The sequence below is a fragment of the Eptatretus burgeri genome, chromosome 13, assembly GCF_056783735.1.
Source record: "Eptatretus burgeri isolate ZD-2024b chromosome 13, Ebu_testis_v1, whole genome shotgun sequence".
In the NCBI taxonomy this organism is placed as follows: domain Eukaryota; kingdom Metazoa; phylum Chordata; class Myxini; order Myxiniformes; family Myxinidae; genus Eptatretus; species Eptatretus burgeri.
The window spans coordinates 66,680,466-66,702,423 of NC_140973.1; the positions used below are offsets into that span (position 1 = coordinate 66,680,466).

At 43.8% G+C, this 21,958-nt stretch overlaps 1 protein-coding gene across 2 annotated transcripts in view; it reads right to left on the minus strand.

The window, feature by feature from the left end:
- Positions 1-14,853, minus strand: part of LOC147014695 (cysteine-rich motor neuron 1 protein-like) — a 62,230-nt gene extending 47,377 nt beyond the window's left edge. The window contains exon 1 of one of the 2 annotated variants that reach the window (XM_085850667.1): positions 14,402-14,853. In XM_085850667.1, coding sequence (XP_085706793.1) covers positions 14,402-14,534 — 133 coding nt within the window. In that variant the 5' untranslated portion in view covers positions 14,535-14,853. The remainder of the gene's footprint in view (positions 1-14,401) is intronic. The other variant, XM_085850668.1, reaches the window with a different exon arrangement.
- Positions 14,854-21,958: the final 7,105 nt, after the last annotated feature.

Consider the following 21,958-nt stretch of genomic DNA (forward strand, 5'->3'; position numbering starts at 1 on the left):
ACACCGGCCCAGTACACTGGTACTCATTTCGCCGACCTCGGAAGGATGACAGGCTAAGTCAACCCCCTGGTGTATTAATTCAGTGGCCCAACGGGGCTTGAACTCAGGACCTTTTGGATCCCAAGCCGCTGCCCCAACCACTGCGCCAACACCAGGCCCTGAGGGCATTAAGCATCAACCACAAAATGTGGACTGGCACCACAAGTCGACTAGAGTAAACAAGGCAAGCAGATCTCCTCCTTCCTCAAGGTCCTTAATTAGCCAGCTGCGTTACTCCTGACAATATTATCATTATTATCATATCTCATTCCAAAAAAGTATAGGTAGAGCTCATGATGGTCAGACATGAGCATTTTCATAATCAAACGGAAGACCAAGAAGGAACCCGAAGAAGCAAAGAGCAAAAATGGGCTCACAGGAGGAACCTGAATAGGAGTTGGGTTTCAGCTGCTACTCCACAACCCTTTAAACCCATCCAGGTGCATGAACCCTCAGGGACAGGTCAATACTCCATCAGAGGACAATCCAATAGCAAATTGGCTGCTCTGAGACCGATTAGCTGAGTTTCCATAAGCTTGGAATACAAACACTTAATGTAGTGTAGCTTGCCCTTCATATCCGAGGAAGGCCATTCACACGGAATATGTGAACTACCTGGTCAATTATTTCCTCGTGCTGAGGCTGCTGTCCACACTCCAGGAGAACAAGCGGTGTAGAAACCTGGTCTGAAGAAACTTACAAGAACACCAGACGACTTGAGCTATCCACAATCCAGGTGATAATTTGTAATTTGTTCATGGTTCCGGTGAAAACTCGTCTACTTTTCACGAAGGACACCGTGGGATCTTTAACGTCCACAAACTAATGCCAGCAGATGGGGGTACCCAGGCACACACATTGATGAATCACCCTGCCTGTTTAACACCAGGATGGCAGTTTATAGCTGGAATGAGATTCAAACCCTGGCTCGACAGCTCAGAGGTGAGTGCACGCACCACTCGGTGTAGGGTATCCTGCCAACTATGCAAATACCGAATTGTCCACTGTTTCCCACAATCTCCTGCATGCCAATCAGTGTCCGCACTGCCTTTACCTATTATAATGTTGTCATCCCACATACAGTAGCTATGTAGAAACCTCGGAACCACCGGTTATTGTATAGTATATATATATATATATATATATATATATATATATATATATATATATATATATATATATATATATATATATATATATATATATATATATATATACAAACCTTCAGATTTCCAAACTATGGCCATACATGCCAAAAGGTACAATATCACCGGAAGAGGTGCAATACTACCTACCAATATATGATGCATATCCGAGCCTTTTTTGATTCAACTGGTAGCAGGAAGTGAACCGTGGTTCCGTGACCATGAACCAGACAACAAATAAAAACTCCCAAGAAAGGAAACAAATTGATCAGATGTACTCAACATGACTCTTTCATCAAGAAAGCAAATTCCCTTAAACAAGGAATGTCCAATTCACCAGAAGCTTTAATGGCTTATTTCAATGCTCGTCAACTGTATTATAGAGACAATGGAAAAGATGTGGGAGTGGGATGATAGGGAACTATCGGGCAGTTGGGAAGTAATATGAAGAGATGGGAGCAAGGGGGAAGAAAAACGGAAGTAAATGAGAGTGTACTGGGAATACTGAAGGAATAGGTTGTGGTGGGAGTGGGGTGAGGGGGGAGAAGGAGGAGGTGGATGTTGGAAGAGAGTGTATTGTGATTACTGAAGGATTTGAGTTGTGGCGGAGGGAGGGGGTGGAATAAAAAATTTGGTTGTTTTAGTGAATGAGAAACACCTGCTCCCGGGCAGATATTGGGGGAGTTTAGGGGTGTGGGGGTTGATACCCAAGACCTGACCCTGGATACCTCCAGCATGTATGCAATATTTGGGGGAGATTGGCCCAGCTGTGTTGTTCTCTATGATTTTCAGATGTACATACCTACAGATAATTACCTCCACCACCGAAGGTGAAGGAGGTTATGTTTTCACCCCCTTTTGTCTGTTTGTCTGTTTTTGTACAGGATATCTCAAAAAAATTGTAGACCGATGCGGATGAAATTTTGTGGACAGGTTCGGTGTGTGTCAAGGACGAACTGATTCGATTTTGGTGAAGATCTGGATCCGCATCTGGAGACGAGAATTATTTAATTTTAAAGTGATTCTTCACCATTGAGAGAGGGGGCCAAAAACGATATAGTACTGCACAGAGACATGGCAGAAGTAAATAGACACCATGATTTTAAAATTATTTATTTATTTAACAATTGAAGTACATTTGATCCATTTTAGGACATACACTAGTACTTGGTGGACTTGCCATTTGCAGATTTCAACGCTTTTACTCTTTCAGACATCGAACTAACGAGTTCTGAAATTTTCTCTTGTGGGATTTCTGCCCAGGCTTCACGCATAAAGTTTAGCAATTCTGCCCGTGATGTTGGTTTCCTGGACTTTATCCGCACAGCTCGATCCAATATGGCCCAGAGGTGTTCAATGGGATTCATGTCAGGATACTGACTTGGCCTTGGAAGTCGCTTGATCCCATTTCTATCCTGCCATTCTTCGGTCTTTTTTGCAGTGTGGCATGGAGCTCCATCTTCCATGAACAGTGTTGTTTTTGACCATCTGACCAGTGGAGAAGACAGGGAGAAGTCCATCCTCAAGGATAGAAATGTATATCATCGAGTTGAGGTTGCCAACACACTCCACAAGCTCTGACCGGCCAGCACTCCAGATTGCTTCCCACACCAACACTGAAAAACCACCGTGTTTGACAGTTAGCTGCAATCGGTTAAAAGAGAACTCTTGACTGGGAAGTCTCCAGACTGATACGCATCCACTGTCATAAAATTGAGTAAATTGGGACTCATCTGAAAAAAAATGACAGTTTGCCAAAACTCCAAGGGTCTGTTGGCCACCTCGTCAACCCACTTCTTTCTCCTTTGAATATTGGCTGGTCTAAGAAGAGCTTTTCTCCGAGCTGCTCTCCCATAGTTGCCCAGTTGATGAAGGTACCGCGCGGCAGTTCTTGAGCTCTCCTGAACCTCCTTTGCAACATCTGCTGCCTTTAAATGGGGAGTTTTCTCAATGGACCGCTTGACAGCTCGAATACACCTTTCTGAGGGCCCAGATCGACCAGAACAGGCAGCTGTGGATTCCTTGCTTTCGCTGGTGAATTGCACAATCACCCGATTGACCGTAGAAAGTGGAATGCCAACGTTCTGAGCTACCTGATGCTGGCTGACTCCACCTTCCAAATGGCCAACAATTTGTCCTCTTTGAAAATCAGAAAGGTCATGTGCTCCCTGGGTTCGAGGCACAGTTAATTGTCGTACAGGACTCAGGAACGCCTTTCTGCAAAGAAATAGTCGAATATGAGTACAAATCACTGAGTAAAACTGCATTATACAGATGAAATGAAGAAATTTAAAGTGTCTACTTACTTTTGTCATGTCTGAAGAGCATGATATTTCAAAAATATATTGGGCCCGATATGTTCTCGTGCATCAGGCATTAGGTGGTGGAGGTACGCGCTCTACCGAGTACCATTCTAGTTTCCTGATATAATATGGTAGGATACATCGTGTATACATTATTTAGCGATAAAAGGTTTTCGAAGCCCCTTATTAGGAAGGCTCAAATGGTCTCATCCACACCCATCTAATTAAATTGCAAAATTCAAAATGCCCTCTTTTTCTCTCATTAGAAAAACAACTATTTTTTAAGCTTTCCTGGAAAATCCTGCTCAGGACTTGGCTGATGATTCCCACCCTCTGCCACATCATTTCTCATCCTTCAGACAGGCAGGCAGCACCTCTTCCCTCTCTGTAGACCTTGATATAATCAGGAGCTGGGCCAACACTTGGAATATGTCTTTCAACCCGGACAAATCCCACACACTCAGCCTGTCTCCCCAAAAGGTCTGTCTGGCAAACCCTCCCATCGACTTGCTGAACAAAGCACTTGGAAGAGGTTATGTTACTCAAAGCCAGTCACCGGCTGGGTATATTTTATCGTGCAAGGTCTTTCCCTGGCCGATCTAAACTTTTAACAACCTCCAAGGCCTTCATTCATAGCTTGATGGAGTAATGCTCTCCCCTTTGGGATGGCACCCCTGATTCATGCCTTGCCCTTCTTGATGCTGTGCAACGCAGGCTCCTCAAAATCATTGCGATCTCCCACAACGAAGTTGGTTGTCTCGGCCTGTTACTCTCACATCGTCAACAAGTTGGTAGCCTCTCTGTATTCTACCACCTCCTTTTTAGTCTTGCACCCTCTGCCCTCACTTGGCTCTGTCCCTCCCCGATTTCTGCACGGAGCACATGGTCTACCAGTAACTCTCTTCGTGTTAAACTCCCAAAATCCAAGCTCACTGCTCACCTTCCTTCATTTGTTCCTCTTTTCTCTCGCCTGTGGAACCAGCTTCCCAGTCTGTTCGGTCCCATTCTTCCAACCAGGGCTTCAAGGCAGCTCTTTACAATTACCTCCAGTCATCCCCCATCCATACTCATGATCTCTTATACCCCAAATAGCCCCATTCCTAAGTACTCCTTTTTTCCAGGTTATTGTGATTTTTTTCCCCCTCCTCTCCATCCCCTCTTTTCGTTTGTTCCTCATCAGTTGGTTTGTCCTATTATATTTCATCCCCCTCTTCCCCCTTCCTCTTCTTGCTGCGTTTCATTAAGCTTGTTCCCCCTTCTCCCCCATCCCCTTGATTTCACTCTCACTTCTACTCTGCTGTTGGTGTTTCCCCCTTTCCATAATGTTCCCTTGCATTCTTCTCCAGCTCTTCCAAGAGCCTCAACCATGTATCCAAAAAAACGAAGAGGCCACAGAGCAGAAAAAAAAATCCATCATATTTGAATCGTTGTTCTTGAAGGTTTTTATTTTTTGTTTTGCACTTTTGTCAGAAAGGTTTTGATTTGTCGTCTTCACCTTATTCAGTTTTGGAACGGAAATGATCAAAGGTCTTATTTATACGGCTTTCACGTTATCTCTATTCTCCCTGAGAACAGAGTGTGTCTCATTTGAGGGTGTCTCCGAGAGTAGACACTCCAGGGGTACGACATCACTAAAGGAAGGGTGTGTTATTTGTGTAATATATAGCTCATAAAAAAAGTTTTGATGCCGCAAGTGCAGGTGAAGCGGACCCATGGTCATTCAGAATGACCCGCAACAAAGGAAGAAAATTAGAGTTGACCATGGTGAGTGGAATAGCATCAGAGGTAGGTCAGACCAGGTGGACCAGGCAGATTATTATCCAACCCTGACGGTCATTAATGAGCTGGCAGGGATTCTCTCACAATCCAGTAGTGGCATGAGAATTCCCTTAAAAGTAACTCGACTTCCTAAATTCCTTAATACTGCTGCTTTCAACTGGATTTGAACCCACAACTCAGTCCAGTGTTCTCACCGAAATGCCCCCACTGTGCCCATAATGAGTTTGGTGACACAGGAATGACAGGACAAATATACGTCGCCTTCTCTTGTGTCTGAGTTTCCTTGAAAACATCAGAAAGTTCAATTCCCGATGTATTTGAGGTTTGGCGTTTCCTCGGTCCCGTTCACACAAGAAATGAAAGAAGGTCTCGGACCAAAGGAAGCTGCCGAGGCAGGTCGTAGAGATGGGAATGGCTGCCACCCTTCGTACAATCCCCAAGCAAGGTTATTAAAATAGGTTATTGGCGACCAGATGGGCCTGGTGTGTCGTCTCCGTGACCTTTGTATGCTCCTGTCACAGATGAATCGGACAATTCGTGGAGAGAAACCTCATTGTCGGGGGCATAAAGCAAAGGAGTCAAAGGATTGGCTGCGAACAGAAAGCTCCGCATTGTTTACAACGAGCATCAAATCATTCCGTTTGCAATTAAAACACTAATTATTTCTCCCTCGATTACTACTACTACTACTACTACTACTACTACTACTACTACTACTACTACTACTACTACTACTCGTTTAATGACCATTTTCCATCTTTGGGGGTTGGTCCAGGGCTTAAGGTCGGCTGTTTACAATTACCTCCAGTCATCCCCCATCCATACTCATGATCTCTTTTACCCCAAATAGTCCCATTCTGATGGCCCTCTCCGCTTATGCCATCAACCCCACAATTTCATGTCTCCACTGATCCGCATCCTTCCGGGTCTTTTGTCGTCTAACTCTTCGTCTTTTGTTCTCAACTACCAAACTAGTGACTTTCTTGACAGACTCATCTTCTCCCTTTCTCGCCACATCCCAAACCACCTTTGTCTTCTCTTTCTAACCCTTTATTATATCCACACATCTCTGCTTTATCTTTGCGTGTTACCCCCAGACATCCATCTCTTCATCCTTAGCTCCGTCCTCTATTCGTCTCACTTCTGTACATCAAGACTGGTCTAACATAGGCTAAATATACTCTACTTTTTACTTCGCTTGGGATACTTTTGTGTTTAAATGCCTCTTAACTCTCCCCACTTATTGCACGCTACCCTTATCCAAGTTATCACAGCCAACTCCGCTCCACCATCTGCACCTAACATATCTCCCAAGTAACAAAAACTATGGAGACATGTTATAGATGCAGGACTGCAGGTTGTGCGGGCAGAGTTAGCTGTGAGAACTTGGATAAGAATGACTAAATTTTTTTCATGCAAACTCACGTCCTCAATACTTCTGATTGTAGCGCTAAGCGTTTCATAATTGCAGGAGACTTGCATTCCAATGGCTTGAACTAATGGGAGAGGAAGGGCCTTTGTGAAGTCCCCTGTGCGTTTTTGGGGTCTTCATGTGACCCGGACCAAAAGTTATGCTCTTTGCTTTGCTCGTCTGATAATGGAATGGACTGTGACGTGGAAGCTAAAACTCCTACAACTCCTGCTTTGTATCATGCCCTCTAAAGGTTTACAATTCCCGACAAAGCAGCCACTTTGTCAGATAAATACCACCGATAGGCTTTCGGTCCCCATTGGAGGAGCTATCTCGGCCCGTGACCTTCTCTCTTAGTGAAAGTCTTGCGTCGACGTTCTTCGTCAAGACCGCTTGGTCGGCAGCAACACTCCATAGCAAATGGACAAGATAAAGCAAAAATAAGGATCGGTAGGTATATTGCAAAATAATCATCGTAACAATCAGTTATTGTTTGCAGTTAACAACATCTGATGAGATACAAAATGTGATGCATCTCCTGTTCTATAAGGGCACGGAGCCTCCAACCTTTATGGAACATAGCTGCACATTGTTTTGTGGACGAAGCTAAATTAAAACTATGGATGTGATCACAGCTAAAGGTTATCAGGCTAAAATTCGCAAAGAGTAGGCCATTGTGTGCTGGTACATTGGCAAAACCTCAATTTTGGTAGTCCTTGTCTGCAGCATTACTTGTCTCTGTACTCATGCCATGTGGGAAATTTGACTGACAGAGTACAAACTCAAAGTCACTGAAACCCCATCGTGCAAGGGCTGAGTACCTCCTCTCCTGGGGGAACTCGAGGGATAATAACAATTCATAATACGTATAACTGGAATGGCACTCGGTTGACCTCCACCAAGCTCAACAGCTTACGTTTTGTATCCCACTGACAGACCGGATCTACATCCGGACCTGAACTAAAATCTAATCGGTTTGTTCTTGTCACCTACCAACTCATCCACCAAGTTTTGTCAAAATCCGTTCATCACATTTTTAAATATCGTACTATATATCGTTTTTGGCCCGATCTCTCTGTTATGAAGAATCTTTTTTTTAAAATAAAAAAATTATTGTATCCAGATCCGGCCAAGATCTTCACCAAAATGGAAAAATTCGTCCTTGGTAGATACCAAACCTGTCCACAAAGTTTAGTCCAAATCCGTCCATAATGTTTTGAGATATCCTGCCCAGAGACAAATAGACAGACAGGGGTGAAAACATAATCTCCATCCACCTTCCATGGTGGAGGACAAAACTGTCGCCTTACGCACTGGTACCTCTCAATATATCATGTGTGCATACCACCTACATACCCTGCCCTCGGTATATTTATATATTACGTACCTTTCATGGTGGTGTTTTGACCCCAGATGACACATTCCCCCATCCCCACCAGCTCCCTTTCCTCCACTTTCATTCCTCTTGCATATGTAATTAATGTACAGAGTGTAACCTGTTTTTGTTCGTTTTTTTTTCCTGATTTATTTTCCTGTTGTGTAAAGGATCTTATGCATAATTTCATCCTGCACTAACTGAGGTAAGTGGAGGTGGTTGAACATATGAGTATCACCACATGCAGGACAAGCTCATTCTGGGATTTTATTAAACAACTAGCAAATACAACTCGTTGCTTCACTCACGGGAATATGAAGGAGGGAGTGAGAGAGGAGGGAGGGTAGGGTTGGGAGGGAGAGGAGGGAGGAGGGAGAGCGAGGAGGGAGGGAGATCGAGGCAGGGTGGGGGAGCAAGCAAGGAGGAGGGGTGCGGAAAGGGAAGGCAGTGTGAAGGGAGGGCAAGGGAAGGCAGCATGAGGGGAGGGCAAGAGAAGGCAGCATGGGGGAGGGCAAGGGAAGGCAGCATGAGGGGAGGACAAGGGAAGGCAGCGTGAGCAGAGGGCAAGGGAAGGAAGCATAAGGGGAGGGCAAGGGAAGGCAGCATAAGGGGAGGGCAAGGGAAGGCAGCATGAGGGGAGGGCAAGGGAAGGCATCATGAGGGGAGCGCAAGGTCAGGCAGTGTGAGAGGAGGGTCCGTTGGGACATAACCACCGTTAGGACATCTCCGGAGATAACCACTGCCCAGATACCTCAAGGTAAGGCAGTGTGAGGGGAGGGCAACGTAAGGCAGTGTGAGGGGAAGACAAGGGAAGGCAGCATGATGGGAGGGCAAGGGAGGGCAAGGGAAGACAGCATGAGGGGAGCACAAAGTCAGGCAGTGTAAGAGGAGGGTCTGTCCGGACATAACCACCATCTGGACATGTCTGGAGATAACCACTGGCTGGAAATAACCACCGTCCAGACATGTATGGAGATAACCATCATCTTCTAAGGGGGAGGGGGAGAGGGGGGGGAGAGAGAGGGGTGGAGAAGCGAGAAGGTAGGGAGACTGAGGAGGGGTGGTGACAAAGGAAGCAGGGGGGGGAGAATGAGGAGGGGTGGGGGAGTAATGAGGGTTGGGGGAAGGGAAGGCAGCATGAAGGGAAGGGAAAAAAGTGTGAGGTGAGGGGAGGGGGAGGCAGCATCACAGGAGGGCAAGGGAAGGCAGTGTGAGGGGAGGTTGTCTGCTAACCACTGTCTGGATACGCCAGAGATAACCACCGTCTAGAAATAACCATCATCCAGACACGTTTGGAGATAACCACTCTTCGGATACATGCAAAGATAAGCACTGTCCAGATATATATAGAGATAACCGCCATCCAGATACATTCAGAGAGAGAGAGAGAGGGAGAGAGTGAGGGAGAGAGGGAGAGGGAGAGGGAGAGGGAGAGGGAGAGGTGTGGGAGGATGCTGCATTGCATGAGGAGGGGGCATGGGGTGGAGCGAGGATGGGACAAAGAGAGAGTGGGTGGGGTCGTGGGGGTAGGAGAGTTATCAGAGAATATGTTCAGGCCCTGTCACACCTTCAGGATTTAGGCAACGTATGCCTGACGTATGAAAAATTGGGCTAAAACGCTGGCACACGTCGAATACGTTATGGGTAAGTTTTGTATACGTCGTAGTACGCTGGCATATGACGTAGTATGCTGGCATAGCTCGCCGAGCTGTTAGACAAATTTTTCATGCTTGAAATTTTTCGATGTATGCCAGCGTATGACTCACATGTTCCGCATAACGCTGGCCATAAGTTGTAGGCACGTTACGCGATCGTTGACACACGTCGACACACGTTACTTGTAAGTTACTCATAAGCCGAAACACGTCAAGGTAATGGTTAGCGTCAGTGTTCCAGACTCCCTGGTTTTTATTTTTTTATTTTTTTTTTCTTCGGTATGACTGTGATGTTGACACTTCGATTTCTAGTGCGGTTATAATATAATATAATTAATAGGCTGCCGCTCAACCATTTAAATCATAAGCGCACTAGAAATCGAAGTGTCAACATCACCGTCATACCAAAGAAAAAAACCCCCAAAAAACCGGGGAGTCTGGAACACTGACGCTAACCATTACATTGATGCGTTTCGACTTATGAGTAACGTACAAGTAACGTGTGTCAACGTGTGTCAACGATCGCGTAACGTGCCTACAACTTATGCCAGCGTATGCGGAACGTGTGTCATACATCGAGTACGTTGAGAAATTTTCAACATGCTGAAAATTTCTCGACATACTATGACGTATGCCAGCGTACTACGACATATGCCAGCGTGCTCTTAACGTATACAAAACTTACCCATAACGTATTCGACGTGTGCCAGCTTGGTTCGGCAAATTTTTCATACGTCGGCATACGCTGGCGAAAACGTCAAGGTGTGACAGCGGCTTCACACTTCGATGTCTAGTGCGGTTATGATTTGAATCGTTGAGCTGCAGCCTATTAATAGCCTACGCCACGTGATCGTCGGCGATACGCTGCCGCGCTATGCATAAGTTAGACTATCGTTGGGCATAGGTTGTGAACGCCGACAACACGCTCAGCATTTGTTGGTATGTTATCTATATGTGATTAAAACGTTCTGTGTACCTTACTCATACGTTATGCATACGCCCAACACTTTTAAAAAAAACATCAATAGTTCAGCGTATGCCAGCGTTTCACATACATTTTGAGACCTTGCCATACACTGGCTAAAACGTCAAGGTGTGACAGCCCATTTATGCTTTATAAACACCAAACACACACTCGTCATTTGACAGGTGGAAAAAAACAATGGGCTCTGCAATTGAGAAAACAATTTAATATAGCGAATGTCTCGGAAATCAGGTGTTCTGAAATGTATTTTGTTTGAAACTCACAAAGAGAAACCATATAACCTTTGTAAAGCACTGCACCGAGTCATATAAAATAACCAATTGCTTTAGAAACAGTCACGAGGACAAAGGAAAACGTGATCGCTCATCCATACATCCCGATCGGGAGACAAACTGTACCTCCGTCCACTGTAGGGCACTCGGCAATTGGCTGAAGCACTCAGGCAAGCACTCCATTTAAATGGTTGATAAGGGCGGCTGGTTTGGCAAGTGATAGTTCTGTCCGAATGTCCAAACTATATCCGAATTAGACAAAAGAACACTTTTTTTAGCAGTAGTAACTGTTGCTAAGTTCAATTCAGGAGCTTAAATTTTGTAATTCGGCTTAGTTTAAGAGATTCCACGTTATGGAATGTGTAAAAATTAAATAAAGCCACGAACGCTGACGTCCCCGGGTGTTTATAAGCATTCCAATGTATCCAGCAATTCGTAGCCATGATGAACAGGCATTCGATAATGAGTGAGGAAAGTGAAAAAAAAACTATCGTTATGAAATTGTTGCGGCCTGTTCCAAGTCAAGCCATGGTTGAGCCGGCCAAAAAACATGGCGGTTTCAGACCCCAGCGAGGTTCCCTGGATACGCCTTAAAACCCCAGAGAGTGAGGTGGCTGAGGATGCACCTGATAAAGGATATAATTAAATAAGGCCGTTAATTATCTTCAAAAGGAGTGTTATAATTAACTTAAACACTCAATTTTTATTCGTGCACTTCCTTGGAGTTCCCTTAATATGCTTACAAAGTTTCAGGCTGCTAGGTTTAATGGTTTTGGAGATACGGAGGAGACACACACACACACACACACACACACACACACACACACACACACACACACACACTTATTAGTTTCGATTGACAACTTATGGGATTGCAATCTGGGATCCCAGCATGGTATTGCAAGTGCTTGGATGGGAACACCAAAACAGGCTCACCTCAAGTTAGCATGGGTCTATAATAAAAGCGGTCTTATGAGCTTCCGTTAAGTAATCGTGACCACGTAAGACCGTAGAGCATGGGTATTTATTTTTATTATATCTCCATGATAATCAGAAATTCTTCCAAGGACAATCCAATGACTTCCAAGACAAATCAAATCCTGTACCTTGAATCACTCAATGCTGGACTGTCAATCCAATGGTATCGCGAATGCATTTTTTGTGTTCGATACTTAAACCTCAAGCTTGCTCCTACGAAGGTCTATTCGATCATGCAATGATGAACTATTGTCTCCATCCAGAACACTACCCCAGCCTCTTAATCATGATGGGCTCTCGAGTGAATGCATGGGCTGAACTAGTTAATTACTGCAATATGATGATGGTGACACAACAATGACTCTGAAACCAATGTTGATCAGCAGAATAACCACAACTTTTACATGTGACAATTCACGAGATTTGCACGAACTATTGACCGGTGATCAACTCATGCCACTAGTGCTTGAAATATCTCGAAGTATGAAACCTTCAACTGCGAGGATTATAATCGATGCTGCTTAGAGGGGTAAGGCATAGTTAGAAAGGTGTATACGACAGTGATGTGGACCCACCATCCCTCCACATTTCCCCTCCCCCCTCTCGACAGACTGATTCCACGCATAATGAGCCTTTGTGTTGCTGGTGTGGTGGGGCGAGGCTTAGCAGAGCCAAATAGCCGTGGCTGTGGGGGTCTTGGTCGCCCTCCCACGGGGTTAGGGGCCCAGCGAAAGGAAGCAGCTGCCCGGACAGTAGCGAGTAGACCCTTCAATGATGAGCATCGCACGGGCAGCTGAGTCGCAGCCCCTGCGGTTTGTGATTCTCCTGGCAGAGATGGCGACGTTGTGGAGGTGGGTGGGGTGGCGGGGAGTGGGGGAAGGTTGGATTCGTTTCTAAAGGCACGAAGCATGAAGAGAGGAGGTTTGCAAAGTGGTGGGGGAGGAGTGGGGCGACTGGACACACGGACACACAAAGAAACACCAAACAAAGATTCAAGTCTCACCCAAACGCGATTCCATTCGAGTCCTTCCTCTCCTCCCCATCACCAATGATAAGTGGGTGGTGGTTTCGCAGGAAACTCATTTGCATCGTTTGCTCACCCAGGAGCATCAGCGGCAAGTGATGTATCTTGTCTATGTAACGTATGGTTGGACTTCCCTTTATTGATGGACGAACACGAGACGTTGCTGATGTACAAAATTACAGACTGTAAGCAAAGATGTATCTACTTAATCCATTTAACTCCACCATCACCGACTACCCCCCCCCCCCCCCAACTACTTCTAATACAAGTCAGAGTGAATATTTATCATCGAACAAGTCTTCTTGTCCTTATTCAAAAATAAACACACACACACACACACACACACACACACACACACACAGACACACACAGTCACACACAGACACACACAGGCACACACAGACACACACAGACACACACAGACACACACAGACACACACAGACACACACAGACACACACACACACACACACACACACACACACACACACACACACACACACACACACACACACACACACACACACTCTCTGATGCTTCAATTAGTTCGAGGACAATTGTACATCATTATCGCACTCGTGGAATAACACTTCGTTGCGTACTCGAGTTTACACGAAGAACGTACGAGCCGTGCATGCTGAGGGTACATCGCGTATAGTTCCGGTTATGCACGCTTCTGTCAAGGTAAATAGCACGTCACAGAACGACTCGCACGTCACAGAACGACTCGCACGTCACAGAACGACTCGCACGTCACAGAACGACTCGCAAGTGTAAACGCGTACCACGCAGCATTGCATATCCATCAAGCAATGTCTGGTGGAACTCGTGTTGTCCATCTAATACGTATGCATGATCAACTTTCTCCTTGACGCTCCGAGACAGTGCAGTGCGTCCTTGGTTTGTTTGTAGTCGGATGTAGCGAAGGCAGGAAATTGTATACATTTCAGGTTCATGATGGTTTTTCCAATGTTTCCTGCTCGACCGCCGCTGTCGTGCGACCGTGAGCCGGCTCTATTGTTCATCACCTCGAGCTAGCAAATACACAGGACCCATGACACATATATATATACATATATATATATATATATATATATATATATATATATATATATATATATATATATATATATATATATAAATGTATATATGATAAATAAATAAATGTATATATATATATATATATGAAATAAATCAATAAATTATATATATGCATGATAAAGAAATAAATAAATAGATGTGTGTGTGTGTGTGTGTGTGTGTGTGTGTGTGTGTGTGTGTATATATATATATATATATATATATATATATATATATATATATATATATATATATATATATATATATATATATATATATATGAAATAAATCAATAAATTATATGTATATATCTATAGTAGATAAATAATTAAAAATATATGTATAGGTATACGCACCTGCGAGCTCGACGCACGGGCTGGACGTGCTGTTGGACGCGGGGATGCACGGATTCGTGCTGAGCTGGGCGAGGACCCTGCACGTCAGTGCGAAGGACACGAGCAGGACGAGGCAAGGCTCCAAACGAGGCATCTTCGAGGCTGTTTAATAACGCTGCCTCTTTCCCCGAACCGTGGTCTGAGTCCGAGCCGTGGAGCGCGATCGTGAAAAGGAGGGAGCGTAGGATGAGGGAGGAGGAGGAGGAGGAGGGGAAGAGGGAGGAGGAGGTCTCCTGGGGGACAAAACCCGGGAAAGCCTCGCACTGTGAACACAGCAGGAACCACACGCGTCAACACATGATGCAGTACGAGCGTAACAGTCAAACCGTCCTGCTTCCTCGTTTCAGTAACCCCGTTTTTACCCAACAAAACCTCACCCCCTCTCCCCAACAATTAATTAAGCCCCAAAGCGATGGAGAAGGCCGCAGTCTCGTGAATACGTCGCCCAGGAGACCCGGAGTCGAACGGGTAATTATAAATCCCCGGGATGCATCGACTGCAAACCCGAGCACAAGAACCCCATGCATCCCCCCCGCCCCCCGAACCCCATGCAGCCTCCCCCGAACATTATCACGATTCACGATTATTAAACATCTTCAAAACAAATAGGACAAGTTGAGGAAAGGATGGTGGAGAGGGGTAAACCTTAAACCAAGCTTGGACATTCATTGTCTCATGCGAGGAGGATGCCTTCTGAAGGTCCATCATCTCTCATGGGACTCGCGGAGCGGCAGATAACACCATTTAGATCGTCGGTTAATGGCAGCCTCCCTGCGTCTGTGTACATCGGATCTTATATCGACAGGAAGAATCTGGGACTGGGTCGATATCCTCAGCTGAAAGAGGCAACGAACACTCGTTTTTCAGCCTCTTTCAGCCCAATAAACTTTAGGAAACTACTTCTGCAATATTCATCTCATGTTTGGGGTAAAAATTCCATATCAAGGGCACCCCCTTCCCCCACATTGGGGTCAAAATCCTATATCTGGGGTAAAATTTCCATATCAAGGGACCCCTTCATATTGGGATCAAAATCCCATATCTGGGGTAAAATCACTTATCTGAGGGTAAAAATCCCATATGATGGTCAAACTTCCATATCAAGGGAAAAATCCCATGTTGGGATTAAAATCCATTATTTGGAGTAAAATACCATATCTGGGGTAAAAATTCCATATCAAGGGTAAAAATTCCATCTCGAGGGTAAAAATCCCATATCAGGTTAAAAATCCCATATCAGGGTAACAATCACATATCTGGGGTAAATCACTTATCTGAGGGTAAAAATCCCATATCATCATCAAACTTCCATATTAAGGGAAAAATCCCATGTTGGGATTAAAATCCATTATTTGGGGTAAAATACCATATCTGGGGTAAAAATTCCATATCAAGGGCAAAAATTCCATATCAGGGTAACAATTCCAGATCTGGGGTAAATAATATTCGATATCAAGGGGGAAAAAACCCCATATCAGTGTATAAATCCCATATCTGAGGTAAAAAAACCCATATCAGGGTCAAAATCCCATATCTGGAGTGAAAATTCTATATCAAGGGCAAAAATCTCATATTGGGATAAAAATACCATATCTGGGGTCAGATCCCATATCTGGGGTAAAAAAAATTCCATATCAAGCGTCAAAATTCTATATCAGAGACAAAATCCGATAATAAAAGGTAAAAATCCAATATCTAGGGTAAAAATTTAATATAAGGGGTAAAATCCCATATAAAGGGTAAAAATCCAATAGCCGGGGTAAAATCACTTATCTCAGGGTATAAATCTCATATCATGGTCAAACTTCCATATCAAGGAAAAAATCCCATGTTGGGATTAAAATCCAATATTTGGAGTAAAATACCATATCTGGGGTAAAAATTTCATATCAAGGCTCAAAATCCCATATCTGGGGTATATAATATTCGATATCAAGAGGAAAACCCCCATATCAGTGTATAAATCCCATATCTGGGGTCAAAATCCCATATCTGGAGTAAAAAAATTCCATATCAAAGGCAAAAATCCCATATCTGGGGTAAAATCCCATATTGGGGTCAAAATTCCATATCAATGGCAAAAATCCCATATTGGGATTAAAATCCCATATCTGGAGTGAAAATTCTATATCAAGGGCAAAAATCTCATATTGGGATAAAAATACCATATCTGGGGTAAAAAAAATCCATATCAATCGGCAAAATTCTATATCAGGGACAAAATCCGATAATAAAAGGTAAAAATCCAATATCCGGGGTAAAATCCCATATAAGGAGTAAAATCCCATATAAAGGGTAAAAACCCATATAAAGGGTAAAAATCCAATATCCGGGGTAAAATCACTTATCTCAGGGTATAAATCTCATATCATGGTCAAACTTCCATATCAAGGAAAAAATCCCATGTTGGGATTAAAATCCAATATTTGGGGTAAAATACCATATCTGGGGTAAAAATTTCATATCAAGGGTCAAAATTCCATATCAGGGTAACAATCCCATATCTGGGGTAAATAATATTTGATATCAAGGGGAAAACCCCCATATCAGTGTATAAATCCCATATCTGGGGTCAAAATCCCATATCTGGAGTAAAAAATTCCATATCAAGGGCAAAAATCCCATACTGGGATTATAATCCCATATCTGGGGTAAAAAATTCCATATCAAGGAAAAAAATCCCATATTGGGATTAAAATCCCATATCTGGGGTAAGATCCCATATCAAGGGTCAAAATTCCATATCAGGGACAAAATCCCATAATAAAAGGTAAAAATCCAATATCTGGGGTAAATCCAATATCCGGGGCAAAATCCCATATAAAGGGTAAAAATCCAATATCTGGGGTAAAAATCCCATATAAGGAGTAAAATCCCATATAAAGGGTAAAAACCCATATAAAGGGTAAAAATCCAATATCCGGGGTAAAATCACTTATCTCAGGATATAAATCTCATATCATGGTCAAACTTCCATATCAAGGAAAAAATCCCATGTTGGGATTAAAATCCAATATTTGGGGTAAAATACCATATCTGGGGTAAAAATTTCATATCAAGGGTCAAAATTCCATATCAGGGTAACAATCCCATATCTGGGGTAAATAATATTTGATATCAAGGGGAAAACCCCCATATCAGTGTATAAATCCCATATCTGGGGTCAAAATCCCATATCTGGAGTAAAAAATTCCATATCAAGGGCAAAAATCCCATACTGGGATTATAATCCCATATCTGGGGTAAAAAATTCCATATCAAGGAAAAAAATCCCATATTGGGATTAAAATCCCATATCTGGGGTAAGATCCCATATCAAGGGTCAAAATTGCATATCAGGGACAAAATCCCATAATAAAAGGTAAAAATCCAATATCTGGGGTAAATCCAATATCCGGGGCAAAATCCCATATGAAGGGTAAAAATCCAATATCTGGGGTAAAAATCCCATATCAAGGGTCAAAATCCCAATATGAGGATCAAAACCCCACATCTGGGGTAAAATCCCATTTTAATGATTAAAAAAAACTCCCACATTGGAGTCAAAATCACCTCTCCAGGGCTAAAAATGTAATAATAGCTGAAATAAAATTTTATCTGGGGCAAAATGTCATATCTGTCCTATTTATATCTTTTATACCATAAAGTTTTGGCTAACTATCATGTGCAGCTTGTTTCTGCTGGTTGCATCATTTTTCTGGGGGCTCAGCTATGCCGCTGATGCAGCGCCCTCTCCTACCAGTGCACTGAATCATTTCACCAACCTCAGAAGGATGACAGGCTGAATCAACCCTACTTGGTGTTAACGACCAACAGGGGCTCAAACTCAAGAGCCCTAAGATTTTAAGCCAGCCACCTTAACCTCGAAGCTAAGCCAACACCAGACTTCCTTCATAAATTTTTTCTTTGGATGACATACCCCAAAGGGGATCGTTCGTGGAACGAGATACAACGCATCCAATAAACGCCAATTATTTATATTTTAATACAAGGCATGTCGGGAAATATAATTAGAAAGGACATAGTCCTGGATATATTTTAACTCAATTACATTATTTAAATGTTAAAAAAATTATCTTTCAAAACAAGCGATTGGAATATTTTAACCACAAACGTGAAAATCCCAAATCATCAAACGCTCTGCAAAAGCCCCCCCCCCCACCGCACGTGACGTGCTCGGGGGAAAAACTTTTTGATCCTTGTCGGAATTTGACGACGAAACAACTGCTGCAACAAAGGAGAATGATTCCTGGTCTGCAGAAGCTTTCGTCGTCCATCGTCGAGCAATCAGTTCGAGAGGAGGTAAAGATATGCAATTTTCAATCGCAGGTATTCAAAAAAAAAAAAAATTCATCAACGAGTGCTCAGCTCAGGCAAAGACTGTTCATTATGATGGAGACTACGATAATTATATTGTAATGAATCATAAGGAGCCAATTTGGGTGCAGCTGCACGAAAGATTGAGGTTGTTCTTCGTCCTGCGGTTGGGTTCTGATATCGTATTTCATGTTGACCCTCGATGAAATCATACCTACTGCCCGTCCAGACTGTCCAAACTGGGTAGTTGTTCGTTGTTCGAGAATGCATATTGGGCAGGAAATCAATCTATAAGAATAAATGTCAGCGTGTGTCAGTCACAGTCAGTCAGTCAGTCAGTGTGTGTCTCCTCAAAACTCCAAAACCATGAAACCTAACGGCCAGAAACTTTACACACATACTAACAAAACTCCAAGGGAGTGCAAGAGTGAAAATTGGGTGTTTGGGTTAATTGAAACACCCCATTTGAAGATAATAATTAACGGCCTTATTTAACTATCCTTTATCAAGGCTCATTCTTGGTCAGCCTGTTCTCCCTCGCTGGAGTCTTAAATCTCCATTTTTTTTGGCCTGCCTAACAATGCCTTGACCTGGAAAGGACCACAATGGTTTCTTCATGATAAAGTTTTTTTTTTCACTGTCCTCACTCATATCATCGAATGCCTGTTCATCATAGCTACGAATCGCTGGATCCACTGCAATGTTTATACACACCCGGAGACACCAGCGTTCATGGCTTTATTTAATTTCCGCATATGCGATAACCTCTAGAATCTCGTAAATGAAGCCAAGTTACAACATTTTATCTCCAGAATTGAACTTAGCAGGAGTTCCGACTGATAAAAAAAGTGTTTAATTTGTCCAATTTGGACATACTTTGAAATTTTTGGAGTCTCCGTGAGGTGTTTATGACAGATCGGTGATCGATAATTGCTTGCCAAGCCTGCCGTTCCTTATTAACCATATCGTTGAAGTGCTTGATTGAGTGCTTAAGCCAGTTGGTGAGCGCTCTACAATATTTGCATTGTCACTGAATATATCGATCAACTTGAACAAAGTTCAGGGCCCATTCGCCTGCATTTGGACGTGCAGTGTGTCGGGTGGGAGTTCGCTCACTGAAAATGTGCAATTTTCTTTTACACCACATTTCCCCTTTTTGTACAAACTTCTTTCATTATTCGACCCAACACTTCCGTAGAGATAGATTGATACATATAAAAAACTAGAAGGGCACTTGGTGGAGCACATACCTCCGCCACATAATGCTTGATCCACGAGAACATATTGGGCCCAATACATTTTTGAAATATCATGCTGTGCAGTACCATATCGTTTTTGGCCCTATCTGTCAATGGGGAAGAATCGCTTTAAAAAAAAAAATCAAATAATTCTCATATCCAGATCCGGATTCGGATCTTCACCAAAATCGAATAAATTCGTCCTTGCGACACACCCAACATCTCCATCAAGTTTCGTCTGAATCCGTCCACAACTTTTTGAGATATCGTGCTATATATAGTTTTTAGCCCGATCTCTCAACGATGAAGAATCACTTCAGATGATCAGATCCGGATCCGGATTCGCATCTTCACCAAAATTGAATCAATTCTTCCTTGTCACACACCCAACATCAACATATTCATCAATGATCTCTCCAACTCTCTGAAAAATCCTCTTTATCTCTTTGATGATGACTCCACCCTCTGCCGTACCATCTGTCATCCCTCAGACCGACATGCAGCAGCTTCTACGCTCACTGCAGATCTGGGTAAAATCAGAAACTGGTCCAACACGTGGAACATGTCTTTCAATCCGGACAAATGTCACACTCACTATGTCTCTCCGAAAGGACCGTTTGGAAAAAAAAACCTCCCAATCCACTTTCTCAACAATCCTCTGGAAGAAGTCCTTTCTTTCAAGCTTCTGGGTCTCATTATCTGCCATGATCTTTCCTGGGAAAGCCACATTTCAAACCTCGCTTCCAAAGTCAGTCGCCGATTGGGCATCCTCCGTCGTGCAAAGTCCTTCCTCGGCCCACCTGAGCTCCTGACCACTTACAAAGCTTTCATCCGCAGCCTGATGGGTCATCCGCAGCCAGTACTGCTCTCCCCTCAGGGCTGGTGCTCCTGCCTCCCACCTTTCTCAGCTTCACGCTGTGGAAACCAAGTCATATCGGATCATTGGTATCTCCCGCGATGAGGCTGAGTCTTTGGGCCTCTCACTCTCTCAACGCAGGCAGGTCAGTGGTCTTTCTGTCCATGACCATCTCGCCCCCTCCCCCGTGCTCTGTCTGCGATTTGTCCCCACCATATTTCCGCAGGGCGCTCAATGTCCGCCAACAACTCTCTTCTGGTAAAACTTCCAAAATCACGAATCACTGCTCACCTTCACTCTTTCATTCCTCTTTTTCCCGCCTTTGGAATAAACTCCCTCACTCTGTTCAATCCCATTCTTCCCTCCAGGCCTTCAAAACAGCTGTTCACCACCACCTCTTATCTTCCCCAATCCAAATCCTCGATCTTTTCTACCCCCGTTAATCCACCCCAAACCCACATTCTTCAAAATCCCTGTAATGTCCATCTTGTATACCCCATGCTCCCCACTCCACATCTCCCAATGTCTCTGTTCCCCACTGTTTTGTCCTTCCCACTCCCGCCCCTATTGTCTCGTGCCCCCCTTGCTGTGCATTGTGTTAGCTCTCATACGAGCCTTGACAAAGTATACAAAAAAAAAATGTCCACCAAGTTTCGTCCGAATCCATCCGGTTAGCATCATTGGCTGAGGACACGTCTGTGTCGCTGATGTAATGCCCTCTGCTGTTTAAGGCAGGAATTTTAAATTGTTCAGGGTGCCAGCAATAGCTCGCCTACTCTTTGCGAAGGACACCATGGGATCTTTAACGTCCACCGACTAATGTCGGCAGACAGAACCCCAGTTTAACATCCATCCGAGTGACGGCACAAACATTGATGAATCACCCTCCCTGTGAAACACTGGGGTGACAGTTTATAGCTGGGTCAGGATTGTCCATTTGAAGCAGATAGTCTTAGTCCATGTCCAACTGCATCTACAAGTTCAGGTCTGAGCAGATTTGTTCACGAATGATCCTGAGATCGGCCGGCTTTTCTTGGTGCAGCATGACAAATGGCTTCAAATAAGTGTGTGTGTGTGTGTGTGTGTGTGTGTGTGTGTGTGTGTGTG